Source organism: Leiobunum rupestre, chromosome 1, assembly GCF_980474605.1.
Source record: "Leiobunum rupestre chromosome 1, qqLeiRupe1.1.hap1, whole genome shotgun sequence".
Taxonomy (NCBI): Eukaryota; Metazoa; Arthropoda; class Arachnida; order Opiliones; family Sclerosomatidae; genus Leiobunum; species Leiobunum rupestre.
In genome coordinates, this window is record NC_143384.1 from 27,814,720 (window position 1) to 27,827,849 (window position 13,130).

The 13,130-nt window shown below is 33.7% G+C and overlaps 1 protein-coding gene across 1 annotated transcript; it reads right to left on the minus strand.

Annotated features, from left to right (window-relative positions):
* Window positions 1-10,113: 10,113 nt before the first annotated feature.
* Window positions 10,114-12,704, minus strand: LOC149962030 (uncharacterized). Its single transcript, XM_090164364.1, has 8 exons — window positions 12,528-12,704; window positions 11,754-11,960; window positions 11,404-11,676; window positions 11,172-11,345; window positions 11,048-11,099; window positions 10,783-10,938; window positions 10,383-10,678; window positions 10,114-10,299 (listed from the first exon to the last, which is right to left on the minus strand). Exons 1-8 carry the CDS (start codon window positions 12,702-12,704, stop codon window positions 10,114-10,116), a joined length of 1,521 nt encoding a protein of 506 aa, XP_090020490.1.
* Between the last annotated feature and the right edge of the window lie 426 nt (window positions 12,705-13,130).

A 13,130-nucleotide genomic window follows, 5' to 3' on the forward strand; every position in this document is an offset into this window, starting at 1 on the left:
GAACCCGATCATATATTCTAGGTTAAAACTAACGTATTTAGTAGTACCAGAAATAAATTTGTGGAAAGTGAAATTTAGTTTGAAGTTAATTTTGTTTTATCTCTTACATAAGTTTTTTTTTACCCAGCTAATTTTTTCAGAGTTAAAAAAAATAATCATTGAATTTTGATTTAGGTGTATCCATTTAGCATTGTGAACATAATTTTGAGAATTTTAATTACAGTAATGAAGTATGGTAAATATTTGAATAATTTTTCATAACAATAAACGTTTTGGGCATTCAAATTTAATCCTCTATGTAAAGGCGTCTTAATTATTCAAAAGCTTAAAGAGAAATTATTGTTATTTGAGGATCAGTAGTGTACGAGCCATACCGTTGTAAAGTGGTACAGCCAGAACAGGACTGGAGACCCACCATTCAAGTACTGTTGATAAATTTGCTTACTTACACTAAGCGCGTTAGAATTTTTTTTTAGATTTTTAATATAATATATATTCATATTAATTGCCTTTGTGGATATTTTCATTTACAATGTCTAAGTAACCCCATTCTATTTTAATATAAATTACACGTGGTTGGTTTTTTATTTGAAAGCTCCGCAGAGTTGGAAAACTCTTGATACATGATTGAGATAAAAGTAAACGATTAGAATCTCTTCACAAATCATGCTATGCTACCCATAAACACTATCTCATCAAAGGTATGTTTTTGATTGAAAGTTTTACTAAAATTATCATATTTCACTTGCTTACTAGAACCAGTTATACACCTATTATCTTGTTATCTAAGTCTTAATGGCAAATTAAACCTCAATTTGACATAACCAATTATCATCTTTATTTCCCAATGTTAAGTAAAATATTTAACATAATATTCAATATATTAAATTACATTCAATAATATTAAAATGTCTGTACAAAATATTTTTTTAAATAAAACCTATTTATTTTTTAACTTATGGATTTTATTTTCAATTATAAATTTAAGTCAAAATGTGCCCTGTGATGCAGAGCAAAGGGACAGCTATTAAATAAAAAATGTTTTTATCAAAGCAGTTGGAAGGTTGATTTAAGGGGTAGTTCGGATCTATGAAGGCACAAATATTTGAAATGTTTAAGATTAAAGAGTTATTTTTTGGAATTATTTTAAAAAGCAAAATATATTTCTAAAATAATTTCCATAAATTTACCCTCACCTTTTATATATTTTAAAACCATTTCCTTAAATTTGAGCCTTGAAACTGTAACAGTAAACTGAGAAAGTTTTAAATTGCAGGCCCGGACTGGCCCGGGTGGCTAACCGGCGATCGCCGGTCAGATCGGGGCCAACTCAAATTGGGGGCCAAAGTGGAAAAATTTGGCATTAATGGGAAATGAGGCCAACACGATTGCGTAGCCGGTGGGGCCAACTACTAGCCAGTCCGGCCCTGTTAAATTGTAAAGGATTACGTGTAAAATTACTGCATTTAAATTGCTGAAACTCATAATAGAAACTTAACTAGTAAAGAAGTAATCAAATAAAAGAGATTTGCAATCAATTTAATCAAGAAAGTTAATAAAGTTAACATGCCGTACATTGTAAACCCAAAGTTACGACTGAATGACTTATTTCAATTTGACTTGAAAGTCCCTTTAACAATTCAAACAGGCTACTGCAGTGTAACTGCACACATTTCATCAGGCCTTTCTAGAAAGAAATGTGGTCATTTTAATGTAACTCTATTGTCAATTTTTTTTACTACTACTTGACTTGGATCTTCAGTTTTTCATGATGTATGCCAAATTTAAATACTGTTGCATAGTTCTACTTTAAACCAGAAGTTTAAATTAATAAGTTCAGACTTGGATAGATAGAATTTAGTACATGTCTGTTTCATAAATTCAATATGATAATTAGCTTACATAGAAAGTTGCAAACTCCTTTAACCGGTTAATTTCTTATGTATTTAAACAAAATTTTTATTTAACATATAAAACAGCATATTAATTAAGGTTATAATATTTTGCGAGTAGTCGTTTAGTGGTTGGAAACACAAAACTGCAGAATCCAATTACGACAGCATAGCAGACGTCTATACAGGGCTTCCACATTTGATATCTAAAATTTTCCTATGGCGATAATTTTATTTTCGCGTTTTCGACCTAGTAATTCCCATTTTTTATCCCTCGCTCTTAATACTAATTTATATAGATATTCAGATTAATTCTTAAAATTATGGAAAATTTAAGGTTTTATTTATTACAAAATTACTTACATTTTAATAATTTGGCAAAAACATATCTTCAAAAGTGGCTTTGGATATTTAGATTGTGACTTTCATTACTTTTATAATGACCCTTTATTAAATTTCCATCGCTTTTCCCGTTTTCCCTTTTAAATTGCATTATTCCCTTTCAGCGAATTTAAAGGTTGAAAAATTCTGGAAAAAGGAAAAATTCCCCGCATATGGAAGCACTGCGTCTATAGCATTGAAAATCAATGGCAGAAATAAGCGTTTCAAAATATGGTGCCTTATCAAGCAAAATAACTCGGCTCGTAGTATGTCTTTTCTTTCGAATTTTTAATCCCACAGCCTTATTTTATATCCATGGCGGCCGATTTTAAAATTCATTTTAAATATTTCCATTAGAATATACACAATTCTGAACTAAACACGCGTACTCCTTTACAATTTAAAATTTTCTCAGTTTACTGTTACAGTTTCAAGGCTCAAATTTAAGGAAATGGTTTTAAAATATATAAAAGGTGAGGGAAAATTTATGGAAATTATTTTAGAAATATATTTTGCTTTTTAAAATAATTCCAAAAAATAACTCTTTAATCTAAAACATTTCAAATATCTGTGCCTTCATAGATCCGAACTACCCCTTAAATCAACCTTCCAACTGCTTTGATAAAAGCATTTTTTATTTAATTATAAAGTGTTCCCGGTATTGGCGACTGACGGCGCCGAGCACTCACTTCGCTCAAGCGCTGGGGGAGCACTGCTCCACCCCAACCCCATACTAAAAAAAAGCGATGGGTCGTCTATAACGCCACCTAGAGAACAGTACCAAGCCATACGCATCAAGAACCCGATATTCACCCAAGCTAAACACCAACGACTGGCGCATGTGCACGCGAACAATTAACTATATCTCCTTAAATATTCATTTCCGACAATTTATTTTAACGGCAATAGATTTCTTGCGAAAAAAACTATATTATGGCACAATCAAAACAAATATGTAGGAGAGGGACCTATTCTTCAAAATAGCCGCTTTCAGATGTAAAACATACCACAACAATGAAACTTATTTCTTTATTATTGTCAGCTGACCCATCGTCTAACGGAGCTGTCTTCATCTTCATGCAGGTTTTTTCACGTAATATCAGTTTGGCGGTAGATTTAAATTTAATTTGGATATTTTTCAAAGGTGGTTATCACCTTCCGGTACTTTTTTACCCATAAAAGTAGTTAGGGGCTCAATAAACATTTCATTAAATATATTTAACAGTTTTTATCATTGGTATCAGGTCAAAAGGGAGATGTGTCTTTCCAAAACAAATACAGCACATGATTCTGAGGACCTATAATTAGATTCTTTTATAATACAATTGCTCCCAGAGTCACATTTTAAATATATCTCAACGAAAAGATCGTTCTTTCTTCTTTTCGTTTTGATATTAAATAAAAATAATGATAAACGAATTCGTACCTGCGTAACAAAATCTATGGGGTGTCTTCAATTGGGGCCTTGGCCATTCCCATTTGTAACTCATTAAACGCGGTTTCAGGTAAATGTTTGATTGGTAGTGCCAAAAATCCTTTTTTTATATTAAATTCATAGTATAGGGTCACTCGCGATACAATATTTTCAGCGGGACATCTGTTTCGATATTATGTACACCTTGTTTTATCACGTTAGCTCGAAGAAACTCCTCCGCCATTGTTTTCATTATTTTCACCTCCAAACGCGTTAACGAGAGCTCTGGAGGTCTCGTTAAATAACTAGACTTTTTGTCCCGTTAAAATGTCTCTGGAACGCGTTTTTGAAAAAGTCTGGTTAAATAAAGAGACACTCCCCCTTTCTCGTTATTTAACGATACTTTTTCGTCTCTGGAACGGGCCCTAAACCTGCTTCTATCAGCCAAACAAATTGATAAAAAAGTTTGGTCAACACATGTAATTGCCTTTCATAGAAAAACTATAACAGTTTTACTACACCAGCTGTAAATTTATTTTAAAATTAAGTTATTTAGTAATTTATTTTTACAAAGAAGTTTAATAGACTTGAAAATCAGAAATAATTAATTGTAAATTTCTATGGTATTTGACAATTATTCTCAATTGATAGTTCATACATGTAAAGAGTATTATGTTGGTAACTTGTAAGTTTTTTTTTTCGAAAACATAAACCCTTAATATTGAAAATAAAACGTTTCCTTATTTTTCAGATAAAATGTCAGGATATATTCTTTCAATAAACTTTAAATACCTGCTATTGTTTTACGTTTTTTCGATGTTCCTGATACAGGAGGTATACAGAGCTTCACTTTCGACTAATTTTGTTGTTACCCAGTTTTGCAATGTCGACACTCTTCACGACGCGGAAAGGAACGAACATCTGGTTCCTATCACTTTCGGGCAGTTTAGTTCAAAAACATTGTTTTGGGTAAGTTACTTTTTCTTTACTTCCAATTTTAGGTTTTAAATGAATGATTCGATATGATTGGAACAGCTTGTGTCTGTTGGGTCCCAACCGCCAAAATCTTTGCGGCCTTTTCTAAATAAAGGATAATGGTTATTATAGAAATCGATACAATGAAAGTAATATATTGACCGAGAACTGATCAAGCGGTAGGTTCCAAACTGGTTTATGAATGTTTTAAATTGAGAAATAAAGATCGAAGTTTAGTTTTAAAGCTAGATGCATAATGGTTTAAAATCTTATAACAACTTTAAAACCTTAACATGTTTACCACCGGAAAAACCATTATGATTGTTGACAATATTTATTTATGTTATGATATTGCACCTTCAACCATACGTTCTTAAAAAAGAACCCTGAACCTTACGTTCTATTTAAAGAACCATCAAAATTGCGTTTTGAAAATGGAACTTAAAGTCTTAATATTATTCATTAAAACTTATTTTCTAATATCTTGTCTTTTAGAGCTTAAAATGAGATTTTCCTATATAACCTCAAAAGGCAAAATTTAATATATGTTTGATATTTTTCGCTTCCTTTTCCTATGAAGTAACGTTGTAGTTTAGATTTAACATTATTAATACGTCATTGTTTATTGTTTTAAAAAATCTGTTCCTTAATAGTATAAGTTCAAATCGTTATGGTTTTACCAGAAGCGCAAAATATGGGAGTTTTTAAACAATTAAAATGCTATTTTAGTATCAAAAGATTTCTTAAATTCAAACTATTTTCATAAAATAATGGATTAACATTGACATAGTAAGAGTTAAATATTAAACCAAATAATTTAATTTATCGCATTTTCAAAATATGATTGTAGAAAACTCAATCGTTAAATGTTAATGTAATTTATATTATGCGTGGTTTGCATTTTTGGACACATAATCATCACTATTAAGGGTTTATAATGACACTATTGATCAAAAGATACTATCATTCTTGAAGTATCAAAACAAAAATCAATAGATATTATATAACATTTAAGAACCTAATTAAGTGAAACATTTAAAAACTCAAGCTTCTGTTTTCAGGGTTACGATAAACTTGAAAGCAGATTTAAAAAAGCTGAAGCTCAATTATTAAATGAACAAAAACTACAACGCCCACAAATTTTTAACAAGTTTCCGTCAGTGTATTTGATAACTTATAGCACATATCTTTGGGAATGTGAAAAAATATCTGATGAATTTAAACTGCACAAAGGTACGGTTTTTATGTCTCGATATAGCGGTTTCCTGGTGAAAAAGAAGTTATCATTGGAACTCAAAAACTACTTATTTGAAAGGTAAGAGAATAGCTGTTCTACCATTTTAACAGACAATTGAATTATGCTTTGGGTTTACTATAATCACAGGGTACATAGCCAATGCCGTCGTTTGTGGTAAAATTGTAGATGATACGTCCATATAGTGCACTAGCCGAGTACTCCCCTTCCTTTCCGATGCGAGAATTTCAGTGGTACCCTTTTCCCAGCAAAAATAACTCAACCGTGTACCCCTTTAAACCCCCGGTATCCAATGGCTGATGCATAAAGGCCACGGGACTAACGTACGCCGAGAGCGCCATGGGACCTTCAAATCAGAATGGCCCCGAAACCCCCTCCCCCCTCTCACCTCCCCGTTTACGAAACTACCCCATACATTCCCCTCCCCCCCCCCCTCCGAAATTCGCGGCGGGAACTAAGAGAAAATTTCGGGTGTTGGGACAAACACGGCCTAGCTCACAGGGGCGACAGATTTTGAGAAAATAGATAGTCGAACCACGTCAGTAACGCTGCGAAAGGCAGTCTCGGTTTCCCTCTGTGCCGCGGGTCGCTTTTTCCTCGCCGCCCCGTCTTTGGCTTCATGACAGACTAAGCAAACATTCCTGAAAGCTCGGACGTACGACGACGACCAAGGTACCAAGCGCTCCTTATAATATAGATAGATGGCCGATTCTCGATTCCCTATTATTGATTTCGAAGAAGGTGGTTTTCCACATAACTCGTTAACCGATATAATTAAACAAATTGATTATAGATGAATCGTTCCAAACTGTCACGCCGCCATAGTTTTGGATCTGGATCTAAAAACGTTATAAATAATCGTTTTCGTTTTCCGACTTGACTTTTTGATTTCGAATCGATGCCCATAGCTTTATTTCAACCGATAGAGTTAGTAAGGTAAATGATGCATCAATCGATAGTTACTAAGATGACCCCGATATAATATAATATTAATTTGGGCGATAAATAGCTTAGAAATTGAGCTTTACCAGTTTTCATTATTTCTCCATAATATTATCTTCAGCTGAAAGAGATAGAATAGTGAGTGATTCATCAATGGGTAGCAAATAGGCAAACTTAAGATGTTTCAGTATTGTCACTAGTGACGGCGGAAATCGTGGCCAACTAGGGCAGGTCCAGTTTAAAACATAGGTTGAAGTTATATTAGAGAGTTCCGGCAACCCATTTCTAGGCGTAAACACTGAAGTCTACGCCATATCCGAGAAATGTATCTGACGTTGGGACCGTCGGGAACACCGGAATCTGGCATTTGATTTAAATAAAGTTTTATCAAGGATTCTATATTTTTAGAAGGATAGGAAGTGACTAGTTTCCCCTGTTAAACGGCCTGGCGGGAAGAGCGTGGAGTTTTACAAAAGAGTGACGTCACTTTTACTCACCCCCAAGGCGAAATCGTTCAACGGCGAAATGGGCTTTGGCGCCTTCACGATTCCGTATTAGAATTCAGTTTATATTTTTCTATGACATAATTTTCCAGTACTTAAACTTAAATGTAATAGTAAATATTATTTAAAATGGGTAAAAAGAATCGGTGTGTGTACTCTTTATGCGAAAATAGCGCGGAAAACTGTGCCGAAAATAATTTTTTTTTTTAAGATTTCCAAGGCCAAAAAAAATCCTAACAAATGTCAGACATGGATAAATGCCTGTAGTAGATACGATTTAGATTTATTCTCTACATTACAAAAAACGCACAATGTACATTTGATCTGTACATTTGTGGTTCTCTTTATCCAACGTTTTTTCCCCCGATAAATGCAGGCCTTTGCTTCCTTGCCTAATTTCCACAACAAAAGCATTTAAAATTTGGCTGTTTCTTCACCACATTCCGATGGATGCACGTTCGTCTTTTTTTAATGCTACATGAATGCCTTGTTCAATTTTTCGTGGCCGTGGTTTTCAGCTTTTCTTCTCCCATCCCGTTTAGTTTCTTCGTCCGAAAACGTTACTTGACGATATGCGTTGTGATGTTGTATACATCATTGACCAGAATCATATATTTGTATGACATAAAATTTATATGATTGATACTACTTAATTGGCCGAGAAATCCTAGCCACACGATGTTAGTTATCCGTGTAGGTCCATAATTCTTCTCAATTAATCTCACAGTTTTTTGTTAAATTTCAAAATTACTCAAGATCCTTAATAATCGTTTTATGCGGTATCCGGAACTAATTTTGACACTTTATTAAATTTTTAAGTTAAATTTTTTCCATGTGGATTCAAAATCTGGCTCACTTGTTTAATTTTTCTACGGTTTTCTGAGAACCGACGGAAAATGGAGCTTCACGTATAAAATTTTGAAATCATTCTGTTAATGAATCTCATATAACAAAAGTGTCATCATTAGCCTCCAAGTAGCGGATTATTAAGTGTAGAAATAAAATCGATTATTTGAATAATCAATCAATTAAAAAAAATGACAATGCCAAGTGCTTCATAACATATAGAATTTGATTTCTTTGTATATGAATCTGAAGATTTTCGATCTAACTGAAGATGCACACTATATGACTTATAGCTCTTACCTATAAAATTACTAACGTTGTAAAATAAAATATTTTTTTATTACAGATATGAGAAACTATGGGAATCTGGATGGCATATTTTCTCTAGCCATACTTCACGCAAGTGCTTCAGAAGATTTGAAACGAAAACCATGCCTCTGACGTACAATCAAATACTGTTCTATGACTTGTCGAAATTTTTCCTTTATTATTTAATGATCAACGTTTCGATTTTTCTGTATTGGTTAATCCGCGTAACACTTTTATTCAAACATGGCGTTAAGCAGTAACTTCTCATAGGAAGATAATCTTCGTTACGAACTTAGGCTAATAACCGAAACCCCTTCAAATGCTTTGATTATCTTAATATTATCTTCTGTATATAAAGAAGGTTTTTGGCATAACATATTGCTCTCCAGTGCTTAGATCTCTTGAACACCTTTTCATTTGTTTAAAAAAATAAATTAGGGACTAGCTAAACCTTGTCGAAAGGTTATTGAAATTGAATAGTCTGATATTAAACAAAGAATATAGCTTTACTGTGACTCTTTTGAATATATACCACTATGATTCTAGTATGTCTGTCTGGAACTAGTATAAAGCTAAGATTTTTTTTATGAGGCTCTGTCATGTTCTTTTATATTTACCATACTTCTCATACAGTGCTGTTTTTTTAAAATGTTTACGTATTTCAAGGATTTTCGTACATTTAATTAAATTTATTTTAAATTTTGTGCTGTGCTCAATATTTTCATAATTCCCTAAAATATTTTATATTTAAACCATTTAATAAAATTTATTACCGTTTGACTTATCCATTTTACGTTTTTTAGTTTTTTCATTAATGATAGCCTTAATTATATTAATTAACTAATTTGTTACTAGATTTTCAGACCATTTTTAAACTACATTAATTTAAAATGTTCTCATCCTAGTTTATGCCTGTGAATTTAATTTTTATGGTTTACTTTATTTATTTATTTTCATTTCTTGTTTAATTAAAATATTCTTTGTTTGTTTCACTATATGCAATTTTTAAAGTTATAAAATCAAAATTTAAAGACAACATAACAAATTTTTTAATGTGTTTATATCAAGAGTTTGAGAGTCTTGGTACATTGCATTGTTCGTATTGTACATGTATACTTAAGCTATTTGAAATCCTTTTTATTTAAAAGCAAGGAACTGTGTGAGTAAGGTGAACAATGAAGTTTAGATTTTTAGGAAAATATAGAAAGAACATTACGGATTAAATTTAAGATTTTTTTCGAATATAAAATGAATTTTGAATCTATCGAATGATTTGAAATAGGGCTTCTAACGATCATCTGAATAGGGCAATCTGCTTACCGTTTCTCATATCAAATATATTTCAGATAAACAACTTGATTTCTCTGGCAACCTGCCCCCTTTTTTATCTGACCTATGGCCATCTTTTTTCTTATTTGATTTCCGTAACTGACTCGACAACAGATAAAGAAAGCAGATTTTTTCTCAGATAGGCGAATAGAAATCCGTATTAATGAAATTTCATGGATAATAACTAATTAAATTAGTGCTTTAAGTCTTTTATTTGGTTTATAAATGTTCACAAATTACAGTAGTTTGGAGTTTTGAGCACTACAGTTAAGTACTCCACCAATTTTTCAGGCATAACAGAGCCGTAATAGTCTCCGGACACAGAGAACCGCGATTTGGTGTGACTACATCCGTTCCTTGTGAGAAACGCCGTTCCGAAGGCACTGAAGATCCTGGAACTGCTATGTAATCGCGGGCCATATGGGACACCTTTTTATATTCCTTCTCGTGCAGCTGTGTAAGAATTGAGTAATTTTAGACCAAAAATGGTAATTGCGCTTCAACCTCAACCAGTTTTACGTGGCTACACAAATCACCTTCCACCATTGCAAAATATCCGTGTGTGGTGGCGCAACATCGGTTTTCAAGTATAGTGGTAGTTCGGATGCCCTAGAAACCCGCTTAGATCTTTTTGGGTAAAGCGTCGTTAGGTCTACTCCGCTATAAGTACCGTGGTTGGTTACTTGAGTCGATACCTCGTCCAAACTTTCCGGAACTATCCCACCATCGTAATGAGATACAAAAATTGAAGACACGGTAGTTTTAACGTTTTTACAGAAACTTCTGCCATAATGTTCTTTGAGCCATTCCAATTTAAGTGTTGGATTCATTACTAACATTAAACAATAGTCACAATGAGATAGTCGGTTCTTGAAAATATTGAATATGAAAAACGTTGTATCCGTTACGTACTTCAGGACCAAAAAACAAACATACCCATGGCAACCCACAATGCCGAAGAATCGGAATGTTTGAAATACGTAGATAATTTTTCAAAGGCCTTAGCAATTGCGTCTTTCATCGTTCCAGTTGTCGCCTCTTTCGTTTTCTGTAACTTGTCCAAAAGCAATTTAAACATAGGAACTATTATGGCTGCAGTTGGCAAAATCAAAGTCCTTAATGAACAGGAAGTCAAATTAATTTTGGTAAACTATATTACGAAACTTACGTTACCAGTAAAATATTTAACAAGGAATCTAACAACGGCCACTTTTCATCACTTTAACTGGAGGTTGAGTAAATCCTTGTCCGTGCTAGAAAGTGAATCCAATGACTAAAAATATGCAGACTGTGTGAACTACACTTTTTTACGTTTGGGATTGTACTTTGCTTACAGCTCTATGATTAACTGCTCTCCGCAACATTGCATAAGTTGATCCCCATCGTGTCTTGACCTCTAAAATTAATTTGTTAGCAGGAAGACCGTATATGACATTGGATTCTAAAAACTTTTCAGTCTTCGCATGTGACAGCCGAATTGCGATTACAAGTTTTCTCAACTGAAAATGAGGAACACTTAAAATAGCAACCACTATTAAGAAAAGGTCAGTTCATTACTTTAGCTACGGCCGCTCCTATACTAATTTGAGAAGTGTCGGGGGCTATAGAAGATCCATTCAACTCTGTTAACGACGAATCGAATTCGGAGTCGTGTTTGGCATCTGACCTTAAAAATTTAAGAATATCTTGAACGACTATGTTCAACACGTGTGCGAAACAACGAATGCGATTTTCAGCCGTAAATCGGAAACCCAATTCGATGGATCGCGTTGTTAATTCGGTGGTAAATGTGTCGTTATTGGCCGCATCATCCATTGTCACGGCTAGAACCTAAATAGCGTTGTGAAAATAATCGATATAAAATAATTATTCATTTTGTGAGTGAAAAAGGTTTTTAAAGATATTACTTTTTGTATTTCACGGTCGTTAAGTAGTTTCAAAAATGCATCACAAATATTTAACCCCGTATGACGTCCGGGAAAATACATGAAACCTAACACGGCATCATGTTCATTCCAAAGCTCATCCACCCAGTGAACCGTTACAGCAATGAACGGTAGCATATTTGTTGACGTCCAACAATCATGCGTGTAGGACAATTGGCCGGGTGCATTCTACGATAAAAAAAAGTAGCTTTATTATAACGCGTAACAATATTCGAGGGTGTCTCTACTCGAAAGCAATTTATTCTGATCGATATAAGGTCATGGCCAAGGACAGAACGACGCCGAAGGCTTTCAAAATGGCCGAGGCCAAGGCTTGGTTCTATCCTTGGTCATGGCTATAATTGAAAGGCTTTGGCGTATTAATATTAGAGTTTCTAATATGTTACAAAATTATATAGATTAAGTTGGGATATCAAACACGTTACATATTGATTCAACTACTTGCCTTAACGACTTTGATAATATTTTTAATTTCGGAAAGGTATTCTACCATTACATAATTTTTGACGGTGGCATCGGACATTTTTATGTGATTCAGAAACATAGTTGGATTTAATGCGAAAACCAGATCCCTGAAACTTTTGGCTTCTATGATTTGAAAGGCCTGGTCTGATAAAACCACAAAACGGAGCAGTAGCAACTTGGGTTCACCACCTCATTCTTCGAACAATAAAAAACACACTTATGACCTTATCGGTGTGGAGTAAGTAACAACAGATAAGTAGACGCTCTTACTTGCGCGGATGAAAGCGGACAACTCATGGTCGCGACGACTGTGCTGTGGTTAATTGGCTTTGAAACAAAGTTAGGTGGAACTTTGTCCGGGTGCTTGTTCACTAAGTGCAGTCTCATATTTCCCGTACTGCGGTTAGCCTTGAAATCTTGACAATACCTACCACTGTCGGTGTCCATAAATAAAAATTATAATACATTCCTCAATTAACCAGCATGATGGTATTTATTTCATAAACATATACGTACCCTAAACAATGAACGCATTTAGCAAAACATTTCAATGAACCATCCGGTTGGACAACATTCTCCTTCGTTAAATGGTTCCAAATTCCACTACGGTTAGTCCTGTAGGTATCGACAATTACCGACGATGAACTAGTAGCAAAATACGGAATTAAGATAACGCAGCTAAGAACGCGTACTTTAGTAGACGTCAATCAATGAACTGAATGCTGAAAACCTTCGAACATCTATTTAAATGTTTTTTCCGTTTAAATTTGTGTGTACGCTAAAAAAATTACATTTTTCACCAAGTCAATATAAAGCTACACTATAAAAGTATATCTGCTGTTATCGCGGGTTAAAGATAAAATTTAAAAAACA

Coding starts and splice junctions, on each gene's coding strand:
- LOC149962030 (XM_090164364.1), bottom strand. CDS start 12,704: ATGGACACCGACAGTGGTAGGTATTGTCAAGATTTCAAGGCTAACCGC. Junction 11,961..12,527: donor GTCCGCTTTCATCCGCGCAA/GTAAGAGCGTCT, acceptor TTTTTATCGTAG/AATGCACCCGGCCAATTGTC. Junction 10,939..11,047: donor AGTGATGAAAAGTGGCCGTT/GTTAGATTCCTT, acceptor TGCCAACTGCAG/CCATAATAGTTCCTATGTTT.